The following is a 20,153-nucleotide window of genomic DNA, read 5'->3' as shown; positions in this document are numbered from 1 at the left end:
CCTACTTTTTCTAGGGGGCCTTTTGACACTTTTTTTGAAGGAATCACACACTGTCTTAGCATATGGGTACATAAGTATTTCACTCAAAAAATGTTTTTGCATACTGTATGTTATGACAATTTTTTTTAAAAAACTTGGTTAATTAGGTTAAAATTGGGTTTTAGCTGTTCTCTACCAGGAGACAGCAGTGTAATGGTTGTACAAGAGTCACCAGCCTGACTTTGAAATATGTTTCCCCAGCCGGGAAATATGTACTGGAGAAGTGAACAAGACACAACCCCACATGAGCGTGACATGTGAAGCATGTGCTTTGATATTTTCCTAACTTCAACTAATTATTACATTGAATGGGTCTACTATTTTTTTTCTCTACTGTTCCATTTTTCTGCTGGCCGTGAAGAGGCAAAATAAAACTTAAATATTCCCTCCAGACATGTATTAAGACATATAAAAATACTCTGCTTGGAACAATAAACATCTACTCCTTCTCCCTCATTAAAAATTCCAGAATGTATGAATATGAAAATATATTTCATTTCAAAAGTTTAACTTTTGGACACAAAATGTCTCCCACTTTACTGTTAAGTCTATTCTCAGGGTTTTATGCACTGGAGGCTTCAAGTTTCCACATCACACTTGCGTAAGTTGAATGTTTGACCAGGATTGGCTTCCAAACTAGTTGTGATGTCACAAGTCATGCTCATAGGCCCACCTATTAAAATCAGATGTTTAATGAGCACAGAGAAAATTTTCACTTCCAACAGATGAATGTGAAAACAGCCTTCTGGTGTCAAACTCTGCAGAAACATCATTCTGCATAGTGAAGCTCAAACATCCAACTGAAGGAACAAGAAGAAAAAGATGTGGAGTGGAGGGGGACTTTAAGGCAAAATGAAACTAATTTTCTTACATCTTCAATTATTGCGACTTTCTGAATTTAAGTTATGAAAAGCTGTAATACACATGCTATTTTAACAGTTATTGTTTTGGTCGAGCAGAACCTCATAGATTCTGCATCTGGATGTGCCTCCAGATGTGCCTACACTCGACCCTCAGGTTAAACCCTAAAAAGATTCCTTCTTGGCTACTGTTGTTTTTTCAAAAAGACATTTAAAGCACCTTACACACACACAAGCTGCTGCCTTGATGAGTATTGTTTAATGATACAGAAACATACAGTGATGATGGTAATATAGGGAGTGTTTGTGAATGCAGTCTGTCTAGAAAAGAAAGAGTCTTGATGAATCACTGTTCTCTGAACTTCTCAGAAATTACTACACAATTGACTATTGCAACAGTAGTCCGATATTACACACACACACACACACACACACACAAACACACAGTGCCCCCTGTAGAGAATACAGTGACCGCTGTGCTGTATCAGTGTATTGTATTACAGGTCTACTGTTGCCATTGTAGTGCAATGAAACACAAGCATACTCACTGTCTTTTTATATGTCTATGTGTACACGTGTGCATGTACGTGTGTGTATGTGTGTATCTTGCTCTTCAAGCTATCTCCTTTGAAAATGCAGCCACAGGTAGGAAATGTTTAATTTTGGAGTTTCATAAAAACTGTCTCATCTCAAACTGCCATGCTACCCTACTTTCATCTGACATCTTATACAATGTTGGGAGTGCTGCTTTTATTCACCCCCAGTGAGAAGATTTGTTACAGTGCAGATTTTCTACACATTAGCCCGCTGCCAAACATTAGCTGAGGTAACCACAATCTGCAATGGAAATTGCAGACACAGAAGTGGAAATATAGCTCACAATTTTAGCACTGGCGAACATTTTAAATTTCATTTGCAAGCTTGGGGAGAATCTTACTGGAAATTAAGCAAGAAATGTGTGAGCACAGTTATAAGTGTGGGGGTGGATGTGTAGCTGTGCTGAAATTAAAATTAAAATTTTACACTGGCCCTGAAGAAGCATGCAAGTCTATTTGCTGAGGCTGGAAATTTTAAAAATTACTTATACTCTCAGTGAAGTAGCTGAAAACTGTGTAACATGTTGGCCTTGTGGGTTGTATTCTGCTAATCACAGTTTCCCAGTATATATGTGTAATTGTGAAGAGTAGTTGAAAGAATTAGATTGGATGGATTTTTGGATTTTTAGACACCAATTTTATTGTTTCTTTGATTGCACAATAGAAGCTTGACATCAAAGACACTAGATGTCTCTCAGTTTTACATGTGAGCATTGTAGTAGTGTTAAATATCCCATTACAAAACATCTTTCTCCCCATAGAAAATGTAAAAAAAAAAAAAAAAACACAACATACAACCACACATCTGTAAATTAGTATTGAGAAAACAGAGAGGATTAACACAGAACTGAGCTGGATTATTTGGTGGTGACTGTCAAACTTCCCAGGATTTGATCCACTGGGAGAGACAGACGAGGCATTTGGCACTGTCACTGGTCCACAACAGGTCGCAATGAGGCTACTGCCAGGTGGCAGAGGGAGACATACATCGCATTGTGACAAATAAACAACCCACACTATTCCCAGAGAGGAGACAGCAAGATGAAGGAGGACCCTATAGTACCTTATTTCACCCGTTCTGCCTATCCATGCCCATTCTTTTGTTCAAAAAGACAAAAATTAAAAGAAAGAACACTGAACCATGTGTGTGTCTGCACATGAGCTAATGCAAACGGTCTCATAAGCGATGAAAATAATGCTAATGGAGAGTAAACAATATACTGTGTAAAGTCTTTGTGTGTGAGGATGAGAGTGTATTTTTCCACATGTTGCGCAAAGTGGAAAGCATCAACAGCGAGTGAATACATGTGATAGTCATCAATTCCCTGGCAAGTAGATAAAAGGTAGAATGAATGTAAGTTATACAAAAAGAAAATTCAATCACTTTGGAATTACTTTCCCACAAAGATTGTTTACAGTACTGCAGCATCCAACAGTAAAAGAAAACCATTACATTCAAGCATTTCCATCGCTGTGCCTTGGGAGTGATAGCAACATTGTGAGCATTTGTGAGAGCCACCTTTGGAGTTCTCTATCCCATTAGCCCACTGGCTGAGGCTCCACATTTGTGTGTCCGACATTGTCCAGTGTGGCTTTATCTGAATCACGGGGATGCGTGAAGCTGGATGGGCGTCCGTGCATCAGCGTGCGTAGATTACCTGACAGAAGGTGTGGTCGTTAGACGCAAGTGGTTGGGCTTGGAGGGGAGAGGAGGCTTGATGCTGCGGGAGGGGGTCTGTGTGGTTGTAGAGCTTTCAGCGCTGAAGGTTTTCATCAGCTGAGCCACCCGGCCACGCCCTGCGCAGGTTGGTGCGCTCCCCGATGACCCAGCATCCTCTGAGGCAGCCCTTCGAGACGCCTCTGATGCGCCAATATCTGTAAAAAAAAAAGAGATGGTGGTGCTTTAACATATGGATAACAACCTGCCTGCCATATCCAGAGGCGTCATTAATTTAGATTTTTTTATTTTTAGATTTTTATTTTTGAAAGACATATCTTTAAATTTGCAGTGTTGGAGTGAACATTTCAAAATTGAGTGAGAATTGGATAATAAATAAACAAAATTCCAGATTTAAAAATACTATTTGCAGCATATTTATTACCTAATATATATATTTTTTATTTGTAACTTTGTTGCTATTGATGTTCATTATTTGCACTTATCTGCCATAAACTGTATTACAATCTTAAAATTAACTTTATTCTCCATTGTCTTAGAGGGATTTTGGTACATATCACCAGCTCATTTGCATTTTCTCTCAACTTTTCTCTTCACTGTATCATAAGACTATTTTCTAGGCTGTGCCCGTCACAAGGGGACTTTGTTTATTGTAAACCACAGTGGCCAGTGTCTTATTGCAGCAGGAAACACAACACCCCTTGGGAGCATGACGACCAAAAAACCCAGGTAAAAATCAGTTTACACTGATATTTTTTGGTGAAAACTGGTAAAAACACAATCACCAAGAGTTACACATGCGACACATACTGTACACTGTTGTTGTTAAAGCAGGAATCTAGCCTTCCTGCAATACTCGATCATTTCCCTTCTCCAAATAGCGTGCCTACATCTTTCTTCACCCCTCTCTACCTTTTTATTCTTCTTTTCACTCGCTTCCCTTTATCCCACTCTGACTGAGCAGAGGTCATCCTCAGTGGAAGTAGGGACACAGCTGGGTGTAGTTGGTGTGTGTGTGTGTGTGCTTGCTGAGGTACTGTGTTTGGAAGAGGGTGTAATTGAGGGAGGAATGGAGGGAACAGGAGTAACGGAGGGGAGGGAGGGCCACAGGGACGGCAATGGAGAGCAGACAGACGCTGCTCAGACACCAGAAGGCTTGAGGAGCCACATATTTTTAGCGTCATCCCGGGGGACAGAGATATGTGAGAGCGCCCGCGTGCACGTCTATAGCCGCACACAAGCTCACACACGCACACACACACAAAATAAAGTGAAAACATGCACAAGCGCACACACAGTTTCTAACAGTTGAATTTCAAAAGACACACACACGTTCTCACGTTACGTTCGGGGCGTGTGCATGCTTGCATGCTCACACACACACACACACACACACACACACACACACACACAAACACAAACATGCACCCTCACACAGCCCTGCTGCTCACGGATTCAGTCACGCATGCAACCATCTCTGACTAACACCACAGCATAGCACAGTCACAGTCACACACACACACACACATACACACGCACACACACACACACAGGTGGGGTGCAGCCAAAACCACACAAGCACTCCTGGGGCCAGGAAACCTTTAAAGCTCTTGATGTCTTGCAGGCATGAAAGAGAGAGACCTAAAGTAGCCTTTAAGGTTGTGTTATTGTTTATTGTTGTTTACTCTCCTTTCCATCCTCGTCCTCACACTCTCTCTCAACCCTCTTGCTGTGGCTCTGACACCTCCCTCCACCTTCCTCTTCATCTTCCTCTCCCCCTGACTTGCCCTGTCTTCCCCTGCCCCCTGACCCGCAGTTCCTGTGTTAATGTCCTCTCGCCGCGCTGCGTGGGCTTGCCTCTGATTGTCTCGTTGTGTTGTGTGGTCACCACGGAAACCTTGGATAGGCTCCAGCAATTGAGGCTGACACACATTCAGGCACGCACCGTGCACACACACAGATACGCACACACAGGCACATACACACTCACGGTCAGAGTGTGTTTTTTGAGCTCAGAGCCTTGGTGCAGGTCTGAGTGGAATGCTTAATAGAGAGACAGAGAGATAGAAAGAGAAGGAAAGAGAAAATTTGTGCTATGGACATGGATGGTGGTAAAGAAATTCTGAAAAAAATATATGCTGTATGTCTTCTGAGAGAATTTCTCTATACCTTACCACAAGTAACCTGATTAAAATGTCTTAACACACCCAAAAAAAATGCTAAAACCCCACATCCTTCTGCCTGAAACTCTCCTCAGCAGCTGCACTCTTAGCCCCGTCAGCAGAAACGGTCATTACATCTACCTGTGAAAACACCTATTAAAATGAAAGAGAATATCTGCATTAAATCACTCGTCAAGATTGATTAATCTCCCATTCGAGCTTTCGGACGCCACTCCTCACATCTCAGTCCAGCTCGTAAATGTACAGGGAAGACAAAGAGGAGGGGGCGGGAAGCAGTGTCACTGACCAGGCTAGCACAAAAATTAAAGACCAATCTATCTCTTTAAAGACCTCCTCGTCTCTAGCAGAAAGAAAAGGGGGGGTCTGGGTGGGGAGGTGGGGGGGGGCAGAAGTGGGGCAGAGGGCAGAATTCCCGAGCAGCACGTCTGTGGACTGAAGGGCAGGGAGGAGAGGAGGTGTGTGTGTGTGTGTGTGTGTGTGCGAGTGTGTGTGTGTGTGTGTGTGTGGAGGCATTGGGGGGGGGCCTCCTGTGTGGGGGCTGGGGCCCCTGTCACTTATCAGCTCTGGCTGAGCGTCGCCCAGGGCTAGAGTCGGGAAGCAGCACTGGAATGTGTGTCCTTCCCTCTGAAGGTGAAGAGAGAGGAGAGGAAAGCCGACCGACAGACAGAGAAGGGTTTATAAACATGAACACACACAAACACACACACACTATATGAAGAAACGCTAGCTGCTGGAGACCGATACACTTTCATGCACATATGCTCAAATCGTACAACACATGCTAACATATTTCTGCACATTTAAGTTCAGTTCTAGACTCACTTTTTCACTGACTCCATACACTCCCCCTATTATCTGAAATATCGTCTATAATGTTCACTTTCATTTTTATGCCGATGACACTCAACTTTAACGTAGCAACCATGGTGTCAGTTTATTTATCAGTAAGGCTTAACATTTTTTTGTTTTTACTGATTTTCATTGAAAAATACCTAGATTTTTCGAGAAGGAGTAGATTGGTTTAAACTAATTTTCACCCAGATTTTATATTCCTTTGTTCCCAGAAGTTATGTCTCCTGTTTCCTTCATAAAATGCTTCAGGAAATAGAAACTGAAGACAGAAAAAGTGAGAAAGAGGGACTCATATTTAGCAGATCATTTTCATTATTTAAGGAAATAACTGTTATAGAACTTTAGATCCTACATTCTGACAATATCCAATCAAACTTGATATTTTCAATTTGGTACTAGAGTTTATCCTGTCTTTGCTAGTTTAACAAAAGCATTTTGTTGTACAATCTCATATGCAACTTCTTAAATTCTCCAGTGCTGTACTCAGGAGTTCACAACAGGTGTAGTCTCCAATGGCTAAATGCACCACAGCAGATTATTCAGTTCATCTTCCACAATTGTTGCGTGGGCCACAGTCCCTGCTCACAGGATGCAGGAATCCTTGTCATTACCGACATTCAAAAGAAAACAGCTGAGGCATGAGCTTTAGTCGGCCTCCTCCTCCCCTTGGAACAAGCTTCCTGCCATTGTCAAGGACATACACTCTGTCAGTAGTTTCTGTCCAGAGTCAAGACACATTTATTCAGCGCCGTGTCCAGCCCAACTCAACTCCCTCCACACCAGCTGTTCCTTTCCCTTTCCGTTCCTCTTCCCTCTTCGTCTGTTATTCACTGCCCTGGCATTGCCCACTGATCTCATATCCAGCCGCTAATGTGAACACAGGCACACACACACATACACACACATACACGCCCTTGCTAGTCAGATTTCTTACAATGATATCTTTATGTTATTTTATCGTCTTCTGTTTTCAGTTATTTGTGTTCTTTGTTTAAAGAAATGTTGTTTTTGGCAAATCCAATTCATAAATCACCATAAAAACTCTGAGTTCACTGTTCATGCGTCAACATTCTTTCACAACAGTGTTAGAGCATAAATTCCCTTAAAGGACCAGTGTGTAAGATTTCGTGGCATCAACTGGTGAGGTTGTAGATTGCAACCAACTGAATACCCCCCCCCCCCCCCCCCCCCCAAGCGTGTAGGAGAACGTACAGTGGCTGCGAAACTCACGACGAAACTCAAAACACAAAAGGTCATCTCTAGAGCCAGTGTACTGTACAAACATGGCGGCCTCCGTGGAAGAGGACCCACTCCCCATGTAGTTGTAAAGGGCTCATTCTAAAGTAATGAAAACACAATGATACCTATTTTCAGGTGATTATACACTAATTAAAACACTCTAATGAATATTATATTCAATTTCTGCCAATTCCATTCCACTAAATGCCACTAAATTTTACACACTGCACCTTTAAAACATGATTCAATTATGATATTCTATGCTCAGTCCGGTCTCGTTCAATCAATATCTGCGAACATGGTTTCATAAATATTTCCAGCATTTGTCTCTTGATGACACTGTTAAGAGTTTGTTAGCTCTCTTGTGTATGGCTTTTGAACAGATTTGCCAAAATCCAGAATGAACTGCCAGGAATGTTCAGCCTGAACCACAGACTGGAGAGAGAGAGAGAGAGAGAGAGAGAGAGAGAGAGAGAGAGAGAGAGAGAGAGAGAGAGAGAGAGAGAGAACATAAATAGTTTTAGGATTGATTTTTTTTTACCCATTCAACTGTCTTTAACAAGTGCTATAAGACGCAGGCAAGAGAATACACGGATATTCAGCCTTGAGGAATTGTCTGTCACTGTGCCATCATTTTGAAACACTATGGTGTTTTTTGGTAAGTAAATAATTTAAATAGAAAAAAATCAATCAGATAATGTTAGGCTGACAATTCTGCACAGATTTTAAATTACACTTGTTAATTTTTGTGTTGTATGTTTCATTGTGTGTGTGTCTGGGTATACTGTGGTTTTTATTTTTAGAGTTATGCTATTCATCTGTCCCCCAAAATGTTAAAATACTGGAATGGCAATCTTACTTATGTGTGATTTTAAGCTTCTCTGTTATTTCCAAGAAAACTCACGTACAAATTCTCAGAACGAGTTAACTTTGAGGAAATGTTGTAGCGTGTTTGCAGTGTGAATGTGATGTAGGATGAGAATTTTTCCAGCAGAGGGACCTTATGGAGATGATGTTTTCTGTTCAAATGGACTTTTTTCTCTACAGTATCATTGTTTTCCACTGGATGGTGCTAACTTCACCCTTTCACTGAATATTTTTTCTTCATAACTGGGTCACTGTATAGTGAATGAGTGTTTAGTCAATTCATGAAATTGGGTGATGAATTCAGACAGGAAGTCTGGGAATCACAGTGATAATGCAAAGAAGTAATCAGCACAACAAGATATCTGCTAATGAGAAAAATCTTAAAGACCGAAGAAAATCCCTTCCATATTATCTTCACAATGAAACAAAAATACTGATACAGCATCACACTGCTTTGTGAAAACTGAATGAAATGTGAGTTTAAATGTAGCTCTTGTAAGGGATGCAGTTAATTGGCTACATTTGCCACCATTCTCCCCTTATGCCTTTTTTCATTACAGAGTGACCCGTTCTTGGTTTAATAACAGGCAACACTGTGTTAGGGCAACAAAAACTCCAATATAAATCAAATGGTTCAAAGGGCTTAAACTGATAGTATTATATAGTGTGTACAATCCATCAAACCATATATTTTACTCAAAGAAGTAGTGTTACAGTATATCAGTCACTATAAATGCTAGATACAGGTCGATCCATTACAAGTTTCTTCACCAACTGTATTTCACACCACAGAGACTGCATGAATGCAAACCTGTGGTAACAAGTATGTGTTTTAGATGTGGGCTTGTTTTTGCATTGCAACTGGTCATGCACGAAATTCATGATATCATCATGACATCATGACAAAACTTACAGGATTGACCTTCCCATCAAGTTTCGCAAATTTGCTTACTGGGGAATCTTACAACCATTAGTACACATTTAAGGAACTTTAAAAAAAAAAAGCTTTTAGAAATAGCTTTATACATTGTTAGGAAGTGTATAGCAATGACATGGAAGTCAGATTCCCATTTCCGCATAGATCGATGGATTTTGGAAATGAACAGTTGCATTCTGCTTAAAAAGATCAAATATACACTCAAATATACACTACATTCTCTGAAGATTTGGCAGTCCTATTTGACCTATATGGACACTTTGCCAATGTCTGTATAAGATTTGATATACAAATATTATCATAAATGATACATTAGTTGTCTATGAATAAGTCTTATCTATTCATTTAATTTTTATTTATTTCCTCCTTTCTTTCTTTTTTAATTTTAATTGACTACTATGTACTCTTTTTGAGTAATGTTCTTTTTCAGTTTGTATGTGGGTGGGACAGGGAGGAGCTTTGGAGCCATGTTTGTGTGTGTTTGTGTTTATACTTTTTTATATATCGTTGGATCTAAAACTTGAAAATAAAATATTGCAAAAAATGAAGCAGTGTTATCAAAACATTTGATTTCTGTAAAAGTATCTGATAATAAACTAACTATTTAATAAAGAATACATTCAGGGATATGTTATACTATGGCTTTGGAATCAGGTGCATACCAGTTATATCAAGTAACTGAACAGCACAGAAAATTTGAAGATTTTAATTGAGTTAAATATTACCATTCACTAAAAAAGATGACTGCTGGAGACTAAGTATTTTTTGGGGTTTCCTAGGAGATAATATAATATTGCTCTTTAAGACCACTGCTCCTTCTTATGTCAGTATGTTCTGTATCATCACACTTGACAGGCAGCTCTAGCGTGCTTATTAAACATTTCACTGCTAACAGGCACCCATGACAATGGAGGAGCTACCGAACGAGCAGGTGTGCGGGGGCGATGTAGTACCACGACACAAATCCTAGTCATATAAGCTTTTTTTCCCCTCTAGGCTGGCCTCTTTTTACTCTGCCAGTCCATAAAGATTCCAGCGGGCTGAGGCACTATTTGGCAAGCACATTAGGTTGGGGAAATAAATCCTACTTTCTAGCTGCAGCACTGAGAAACCTATCTAGTATGAACTTTGTTCAGACTGCTTCTGCGCAGCTCTTCACAGCCATTATTGCTCTCTGAGAAGAAGCAGTGGAAAAGGGTTCTCTTGTTGGCTCAGCGGCCTGTGGTGACTGTCATGTAAGCTAGTTTTGAGCCCAATTTTCTCCATATTTCTTCACTATGAAACATCTAATAGGAAATGTAATAAAACTATACTATAACAAAAGAAAGAAAAGGATATCCAAGATCCTATTTCAGGGATGTTTTTTAATGACTTGTGGTCAGTCTTTGTGTTTCATCCCCAATGACATCAGCCATCGTCATTACTGTAGTTTGTGTGTCTCTCTTAATTAGCCAGCAAGCACAGACTGTCAAAACTGAAAAATGATTAGACCATTTAAGGGACATAGAAGAAAACTTTATTGCTGTTCATTTCTTTCTATGTAAGATGGCAGATGTTTTATGATTTAATTGATTTAACTGAGTCATCTTAACAACCTGAATACTTTTTAGATTATATTTGTTGATAAGAGTTAAGGATGTTAGGACATCCTATATATGAAGAGGTTTATACCCTTACCCATGATGCTTTGCTCACTCACCTTTCACACCCTGTGATTGCTGGGGCTTCTGAGGTTCCTGTAAGTGCACGCCACCTTTGGCAGTTGATGTTGTTCCCGAGTCTATTTTGACCGTGCTGCTGGGGGAAGGGTATGGCATGGCAGCGGCCTGCTTCAGATTTGCGAAGCCGGGTCTCGTGTTGACAGAACCTGGTGCCGCATTTGCAGAAGCTGGTCTCACGTTGACAGGACTAGTTCTCATGGGAGGCCTGGAGCAGATGGAGGGCTGGGGAACTGACTTCTCCTCAGTCGAGCTGGCTGACTTCAACTCGGGCTGCGGAGGCAAGAGTGACAAAAGATGACAGAAGAGTGCAATCAGTGTTGACAGCTAATTCACATACAGTGGAATTACTGTCATGTTTGATTAAATCATTGGATAAATGATACGCCAAATTACAGTTCTCCAATGACTACGCTATGCCATAATGAAACACGTAGAACTATGACCACTGATTAAGAGTTTAAGGATGTGTGGAGAGAAAATTATAAGGTGACTTGGAAATCAAGCTGCCTCGCTAATCTTCTTTCCTGATCTTACGCCTTCTTAATCAACAATCTCACTCTCTCCCTCTCTCTCAGACTGACTCCTTCCCTCTCTAAATCAGCTGGAGAAAACTTGCAGCAGAGCCAGCAACAGTCACTGCTACATCTGCAGTACCAAACCAGCCTCTTCCTGTTTCCAGGAACAAATCAAGACAAGACATTCAACAATAAAATGAACGTTGTAAGAAGAGGCTTAGGCTGTGAATTCTTGGCCGTCAGATCCGGCCAAACCTACTAAGGTGTGGATGTTCATTGCCACATCAGCATGGGCTGGCCAGAGATGTGTTGGGGCCTGTAATATAGTCTAGTGTAGACATAAGAAGTGAGGGAGAGACATTTCCTTCTGTGGCAAAGAGGAGGGAAAAACTGAGAACAGAGGAGAGCTCACGCGCCCAAACCTCAGGAGACTATCCCACAATCCCATCCATCTGCGACTGACGCATTCTCTATCTCTGGCGTTTTAATTCCCTGATCAAGTTCATCAACCATCTGTTCTAGGGCAGTCCAGAAATCCTGCCTTGCCTCTGTGATTCAGCTGTTCTCGCAGTGTGTGTCACCTGCACGCACACACACTTACACACACACACACACACACACACACACACACACATGCACATACACACATTTGCATGCACATAAACACAGAAAGGAAAAAGAAAGTGAGGGAGATGGTGAGCACACTCCCCAGACTACTCAAGGCTGGGGCGATGATGGAGCCAGTTGGAGGACAGTTCAGTTCAGCTGTTCCCCAGAGAGAGCTATGAGGGGTGCGGCAGCTCAGACGAGCTGGATCACAGAGAGGGAGAATGCTGGGAGAAAGATGATCTGCAGAAAGGCTGGGAGTGAGGGGACAGCTGGCCTAACCACCATTTCCTGTTACTCACAGAGGGTGGGACTGCCATGAAAAGACACATAGCCACTCTAAAGCCACATTTTAAAGATCTAAAGCTATACTTGCTGAGATATACGAGGCTGGGATTTAAATTGCATTGTTCAGAGCAGACGACACAAGAAAATAACCTGTTCTATGCTTTATAAACTACCTAAAATGTATACTAAAAGCAGTAAAATATTTTTAAATTCTCAAACTGAAATGCAGAAACTACACAGAAAAAAAAATCTTCAACAGTCACTTCAATTCACCAATACCTTCTCTGCTGCTGGAGGTGATGAATGCTCACTCACTGACACCTGTGGGTTTAACAAAGACATTACACGAGTGTTACAGGCCATGATGCAACCCGCGCACAGAGCTCAATTATTGTTGCAAGCAGTTTCTCCAACTCACCGGCAGAGGGAGTAATGTGCTCGTCTCCTCACATTTGCCCTGCTGGGAGACAGAGTGCCATGTTAGAGGATACCAGAGGTGACACGTCATCCTCTCTAACTTTGAGTCAGTTCAGTACTTGGAATGAGCAGGGGGAAAAAAGGGTTTAAGAGTTGGTTAAGAGTTCAAAAAGATGTTAAAGAATATTACAAATTATAAAAATGAACTAAATATTTGGGTGTATGGTGATGTGACTGCAGTGAATGGCTGGGATGCTCGTATTTCCACTGAGCAGCATGCAGTTTTAGCTCAGGGAGCAATCGTGGTCAGGCCAGATGAGACCGTCCACCCCGGCTCGCTCTGGTTCAGTGTGTGCAAGGTTGCCATGACTACGCAGCAAATCTCTTTTTAAGATAGCGTGAAATAGGAGGCACCCCCTCCCGCCTCCCCCCCCTCCCACCTCCAACTCCAAAATCAACAGCTCCCACACTGCCAACTGCACACACCCAAAATATCACCCCCCTGGAAATCATCCACATTACGTGCTTATTTTGACACTGTATTAAATTAATAGTGATATATTTTAATGGGGAGGATTGATTTACACCAGTCTTGCTTAAAAAGCCTAAATCAAAGCTTAAATCTGCACTGCAGGTAAGAGAGGTGGAAATGAAGTGAGGGAAGTGTTAGATTAGAGGTGAAGTGTTGCACTGGGAGGATGAGAAAATGTGGATCAGTTAAAAAGCAAAGATTAAAAAAGAAGGGTCTGTATTTGGCCAGTGATTCTCAATCTCAACATTTCATATTAAGCGTTGAACACTTTAAACAAAGAAAGATTGTCTCTTTTTAGGTTGTCTAGTTGGATCAAATATTGGAGTGACTTAGAGACAACTCAATATTTGGAATGAAAGAAGCAGAAATTAGAGACACAACTCCTTGTTTTTCATCCTCAAAATCAGAAATCACTATGTCAGACAAAATGATGTCATTTCTTAGGGCCACAGACAAACAGTTACACACCTTTAAATTCAGTGAGATTCCAGGTTGCGTTTTAGGTGGGAGGTTTTCTCTCTCAGTTCTGACAGGTTCTGTGGTTTTTCTGCTCTTCAAGATAGTTTGATGGCTGTAAAACATAATCAGGACATGTTATATCTCTCTCTGCTTTATAGCAGAATCAACTGATAGCCTTCGTGAACTACTAACATATTACATGTTGTCTGTCTACACTGTCTGTTTTAAATCACAAAAGTGTATTACTATGTGTTGTTCTGAAGACTCGGTGCCTTCTTTTCTCCTAATCCTGAGCAGATGAATTTGGAGCTCAGCTCATCCACTTCCCCGATCACAATGACGGCCACATCCCCGTCCCGGCCGAGCAGCCAGCTCACATTCTTACTGTTGGCTGTGGGAAACACAGACACAAAAAAATTATGACTTAATCGGCTATTGAAAGTTTGAAGTTTGAAAGTGACTGTGAATTACACAGATTCTTTACTAAAAACGGCTTAAGACATGAAAAGTGAAACCAAAAAAAAGGGGGATTTTTATGAGGGAAAACAACAAAATCACAGTTTATAGCAGGAAGTTATATAACGGTTCATTTTCAGTCACTGGCTCTGTTTACCAAAGTCTTACATATACTACTCTCTCTGAATATGTCAGTGTTTTGTTGCATGGTTATAATTTTGAAACAATCAGTTTGAGAAGTATTTTGATTCAGAACTCTGAGTGAGAATCAGTTCTTTAAAGCCATTTTGAAGTAAAACTGTCGACTAATCAGCAGTGGGTCTGATAAGCTCTGGCTGCTGTTTGGGTTCATAGAAAGGAGCGACAGCTGGTGAGGCCAGCACATAAAATGTATGAGACAAGACCTTCCTATAGAAGATATAAACACAGCTGACAGAGGAAAAATTCTGTCCTTCTGGCCTTGACACACAAATACACTTACGCACATGTGAGGACCTTCCATTGACTGCATTCATTCCCTTATCTGAACTAATCATGAAATTAAAACATCTCAGATAAATGAGATCAAGTGTTCATCACAGAGATAGACAGATGATTAAAAACTAAGTGCTCCCATTTAGTTTTTAATCATCTCTCTATCTCTGTGAGACTCACATACAAACACGGCCTTGTGACTGTGTTTGGGAGCACAGAGAAGTCACTTTACAGAGATAAACCAGCTGACACAGGCTCACAGGGTGAAGGTTTGCTGGGTTGAAAACAGAATAACATACTTTCATAGTGAACTGGTTTTGCCAGCCTGCCCTGTGGATCGCATTCCAGCTGGGCATACCAGGATGACTACGAAAACACAGCAGTCAGAACATACCTTGATAAACAAGCTACCATTCCAAGCTGACAGCTACAACCACAACACCATTGTCAGGTGCAGGTGAGATTAATCCTGTCAGCTGACTAGGGGCATTTAGAAGACAGCGCATTGTATTTGCTGGCATTATGTCCCAGGTCTTACGCTAAATGATAGTGACTTGCAATGATGCACACTGCGTTGTCCCAATTAACAGAATAATGTTTCTGGAATTAGAGAAGATATTTTTCCTTCTGAAGAAGAAGATCAAGGTTACTAATCTGAGAAAAGTTCAGTCACAGAAATACAACATGAAATTTGTTTTTCTGCGTCATGTGAATGTAACCGGTCCGCCTACAACATAAACACACGCACACAAACACGCCAGCATATAGTCATATAGTACGTAAATGCTAATTACCATTAAGTCAGCCTAAGCACAGCAAAAGTCCCATGATCAGAAAAGCCTAAAGGCCAAAAGTGTGCTGTAACCAGCAGCCGAGAGAGACAATCAGCTTCATTCTATGCATAAAAACAAACTAAGTACGTGTCTTCCCCCTCTCCCACAAGGCCATCCAGATAAAATCAAACTCTCTCTTTGTTTTTCAAACACATATGTTTCCTGCATACTTCCTGTTTTGCCCCCTGCTAATTGTTTGAAGGACTGAGTCTTGACTCACTTCCTATTTTACACCGAAAAACGAACTATCCGCCATTTCCTCTGCACTAGATGAGGAGCCTGTGCGGAGAAGAGTTGTGACCATGTGATCTCAGCCTGCAGTCTCCATCCAGCCTCCTAAGGACAGCTGCATTGGTCATTAAGAGATAGAAAGAGCACTGTTCTCTCACTCTGCACCACAGTTAATAGTGAGTGCTTTGTTATTAGCCAAGAAGAGACAGCTCACATTACTATGTCAATCAGAGTTAATGCACCAACTGCAATGTGCTGTTAATTGGCTTTCATAATCGAGAGGGTTTCGAGCAACAGCTGTATCCTTCCAAATCTCTGGTGTCTGTTTTGTCATCTGGGAGTCTTTCTTTGGAATATAAAAATAGAACAATTTGTTATGTCAGTGTCATTACACCACACATTTCTCACACTGGGACTTGCTACCAACAAAGAGAAAATGCAGACAGGCGAGATTCTGTAGTATGCGTCAAACCAGTTTCAGGACAGACTTATAGCCTCCTGAGTTTCTGGTTGTTTTGTTGTGTTTGATTGCTGCATCTATACTGTTGATTTAAAATGTTGCTTTTGAACAGAAGCCAGTTCCTGATAAACCCATTTACAATACACATCGCCCGTGCATTTCCTGCTTGCAGGCATTTTTTTTCTTGTCATCTCTGCCTGTCACGCTGATGTTTTTATCTGCCATCATTCCCCATGAAACACACGTTCCAGACATGAGTGACATCTCTGACCCAGTGAATATTCTTCTCTGTTGCTTTCAAGTCTCAGGCTTGACGGTGCATGGCATGACTGGGAACAAAATGATCTAAGTGAGAGCCTGAAAGCAAAACACGTGCGTGTGAACACATACACCACCATTATTCTACACGTTTGATGCCACTTATCGTACACTCAATTCAAGGTGGATATTATTCTGCCATGACATCTATTTTACTTTGCTTGTGTAAATGTTAACATCATCTCTGAGTGTGATGTTAACACTCTGCTGTAATTGTTTAGGACTTCGGATATAAACAGAACTTCATTTTAGTGAAGTATTGACGCTCTTTGTGCTTCATGCCGCGTATGAGCCTCGTCCTCTTCTAAGTCTCAATCTCTGTGACATCACAGACACATTAATGTGGAGCAGCTGGTGTTTGTTAGCCCAAGTTTGTATTTCAGGGAACTTTAAACTTGCCAAATGGACTTCAGGTAAATGCTGTGCCTGTTTTGGCAAACAGCTGCTCAGCTGATGGGGAACATGAGCTACAGCAGCTACATTATATCCAGCAGCAAAGGGTATCTGTCACAATCAATGCACACATGCGTCTGCACGGCAACTATGCAAACATCTTAACTAAAAATTAAGAATGTCCTAAGAATGTCCTTAAAGGGGGGACAGAGAGTTCTCTGTCAAAAGCTTTGTTTGAAAGTTTGACAGTCAGTGTGCTTGAAAAACTTGAAGCTGCACCCTGTCACACAAGATAAACAGGAAGAGGAAAAGTTAACAAAGGTGAGTTGGCAGTGATGGGTTGGTGTGCATGGTTACCTTTTTTTGGCTTTGTTCGCTTGCACTCAGCATCCCCCCCTTCTCTGTCTAGTTTCTCCTCCCGCTCTTTCCAGCGTCGCACCTGCTCCTGGCGCATTTTCAGGAAGAGAGTCTTTTTCTGGTCCTCATTCAGAGCGTCCAGCACATCAGGATCGATGTACATGTCCTTAAGAATCTGCTGCAGCATGTTGGCGGCTGACGAGGTGGGTCAACTAAGTTCCACCTGGCCGAGCGGTCAGAGCGAGGAGGTGCTGTCCTTCTTCTTCTTCTTGAGGTGGACAGTGTGGGTTTATAGTCTCATGTCGTCAGAAGAGTTTAACAGCTTTACCCTCATGAACTCAATCAAGGCGCATGCTTATCCTCACACACAGTCTTGTACAAACCTGCTGCACAATCTCACTCATGCTAAAACACACATACATACACTCACTCACACACACACACACACACACACACACACACTCACTCACTCACTCACTCACTCACACACACACACACACACACACACACACACACACACACACAGTCCTGTTTCCTTTCCCAGTTGTGCTGACAGTTTCCCCACCCTACTTAGATGTCAGTTTCCTTTGACTTTGGATGTCATCATTGGGACAATCTACAAGAAATAACACAGAGAACATTTGGAAGATTATGTTGTGCCATAAAGATCCAACTTTTTTCTCAAAGCTGCAATGTCCTACATCTTTCTTGATCCCTTTGTCACATTCAATAACTTTTTTCTAGAGGTCATTCCTTTGAAAATCTAATTTCAGTTGGTTATCTTGTCCCTCCCTTCACGAATACGGAAGAGGCCAAACCCGGTTTTTAAACTGACAGAAAGACTAACCCAGAATGGGAGGAGATTCTAAAGGAATGGGACTGTTTCTGTCATCAGTGCCCCCCTCTCCTTCCCCTCCCTACCACACATCCCTTCTCAAACCATGTTACACTCTCACCCAAACTCATACGAGATAACGGTTCCATTTTAACATTGTCAGTTTCTGCTTGTAAGAGGATAAAAAACGGGGTCATAGCCCAGGACAGCGTGAGTCACTTTCTCTAATAAGGGCACTGAAATGGAGTCCTCCAATCACAGTGGGTAGTTAAACAATGGCTACCACATATGCAGCACTTGGAGGGAAAGGAAGCTTGTCTCAGACTGAGAACTATCACACTGGTGGAACACAGAAGGTCTAGTAAACACATTGCGGGGTGCGAAGAAGGAAACCCAGGGAAAGGGGAAAAGTGAAGAGAGAAAGGAAGTGATATGAAACAAAAAGGCAGTTGTAAGAGAAGGGTAGAATTTGCTGAAGTACTCACAGTAGGATGCAGACAGCCGCTCCACAGCAGAGTATGCTAACTAAGCTGAGAGAGTCGGAGCGCCAGTGGGTCCTCCTCGTCTTTGTGTGTATGACTGGGCTGATGACATCACAGCATTCCATAATCTCTCCCCCTCTCCCTCCCTCTCTCTCTCTCTCTCTCTCTCTCTCTCAAACACACACACACACACACACACACACACACACACACACAATTTAAAAAAAAAGGGGAAGAGAGTAATTCAGGAAGTTGACCTCACACATTAAAGAAGTTGTAAAGAAAAGAGCAGAAAACACCAAACCTAAAATTCAAAGCTCTTTTTCCATCCCTGCAAAACTGTTTCGCCAAGTAAATACATTAAACACACAGTATAACAATAAACAGTGCATGTAAAAACAAAGTTTTTTTTTATTTTTTACAGCACTAACTCTACATAACTAGATAGATATAGATAAATAGATATAACCTACAGTTGCCTTTTTTCTTCAGAAAACCCCCTCCTAAGTTATACTTAAGTTAATTATTAGTTATATATCAAATTATGAGAAAGCAGTTCATTAAATAAGTGTTTTACATCAACAAGGAATGTAAAAAGAAAGTTGTGGGGATTTTACAGCATTAACTTCCTAAATTAACAGACACAACCTTGTTGTTCCTCAAATGCACCTAAGTTTAGATATACTGTATATACTTAAATTAATTACTACCTCAATATCAAATTGTAAGAAAGTTATCTCCCACTACCTTGTCACAAGTCAATTGATATATGTCACATTACTACACATACTGTAAAAATACACACCTTACTGTGTGTCCTTCCTTTAAAAGATTTTTTTAAAAATTTGAATGACAGATCCTGTCAGACTTTATATTTTAACCTATCAAGTAAAAGTTACAATAATTAAACATAGAGGCCTGAATATATGCATATGTTATGCAGAAGCTCAGGAAGCTCTGTTAAACTGCTCATGTGCCTTGTGGCATTTATCTAAGTAGCTGTTTACCCTGTCTGTTGTTGATTCAAAGGTTAATATCTCCTCTGAGACTCTTCCGAGTCTGAGTTTCTGAGTCTATTATTTATAGATAAAGAGCATCATCTAGTGGCGAAAACCAGAGAAGCCTGTACTGAATTACGTCACCACAAAAACCACTGCTGAACTGCTTCAGAATATAGCACTAAATTACAAAGTTGACTGGTAATGGAGGCAACATTACGGTAAAAACCGCATTTCCAAACACATGCTGCCACCTCATGGCTCCGTAAAGCTCAGCAGCACCACACCACAAATAAACTGTCACGAACATGCTCGTACACAAAAGGTAAACTGTGTCAGGGCTTTGATAATGTTCAGTGCTGTCAGGGTGTGCTAGGTGATGATGAACATGTTGCAGCAGCAATAAAATCCAACTTTGATCAAGAAGTCTTCTCAGAAGAGCATCTCACCAGACTAAACCTGTTAATCTTCCCTAGCAGCATTCCTGCAAGTAATTACTGCTATTGTGCTGCTAATTAGCCTGAGTG

General features: G+C 41.2%; 1 protein-coding gene across 3 annotated transcripts; it reads right to left on the bottom strand.

Moving 5' to 3' along the window:
- Positions 1-2,123: 2,123 nt before the first annotated feature.
- On the bottom strand, positions 2,124-18,772 carry zgc:100829 (uncharacterized protein LOC445149 homolog). Of its 3 annotated transcripts, none has more exons than XM_042432136.1 (8): positions 18,632-18,772; positions 17,312-17,927; positions 14,036-14,180; positions 13,799-13,901; positions 12,800-12,841; positions 12,661-12,702; positions 10,951-11,242; positions 2,124-3,370 (listed from the first exon to the last, which is right to left on the bottom strand). In XM_042432136.1, exons 2-8 carry the CDS (start codon positions 17,496-17,498, stop codon positions 3,150-3,152), a joined length of 1,032 nt encoding a protein of 343 aa, XP_042288070.1. In that variant the 5' UTR covers positions 17,499-17,927; positions 18,632-18,772; the 3' UTR covers positions 2,124-3,149. The 3 variants fall into 3 exon arrangements, with proteins under 3 accessions (XP_042288070.1, XP_042288072.1, XP_042288073.1); XM_042432138.1 differs by having other exon boundaries at positions 12,800-12,838; XM_042432139.1 differs by lacking the exon at positions 18,632-18,772 and having other exon boundaries at positions 14,036-14,182; positions 17,313-17,426.
- Between the last annotated feature and the right edge of the window lie 1,381 nt (positions 18,773-20,153).

This window comes from Thunnus maccoyii, chromosome 13, assembly GCF_910596095.1.
Source record: "Thunnus maccoyii chromosome 13, fThuMac1.1, whole genome shotgun sequence".
In the NCBI taxonomy this organism is placed as follows: domain Eukaryota; kingdom Metazoa; phylum Chordata; class Actinopteri; order Scombriformes; family Scombridae; genus Thunnus; species Thunnus maccoyii.
The sequence above is the reverse complement of the archived record's forward strand: the minus strand, read 5'-3'. Positions and strand labels throughout refer to the sequence as shown.

Coding starts and splice junctions, on each gene's coding strand:
- zgc:100829 (XM_042432136.1), bottom strand. CDS start 17,498: ATGCTGCAGCAGATTCTTAAGGACATGTACATCGATCCTGATGTGCTG. Junction 14,181..17,311: donor GCGAACAAAGCCAAAAAAAG/GTAACCATGCAC, acceptor TGTTTCCCACAG/CCAACAGTAAGAATGTGAGC. Junction 13,902..14,035: donor AGTCTTCAGAACAACACATA/GTAATACACTTT, acceptor TATGTTTTACAG/CCATCAAACTATCTTGAAGA.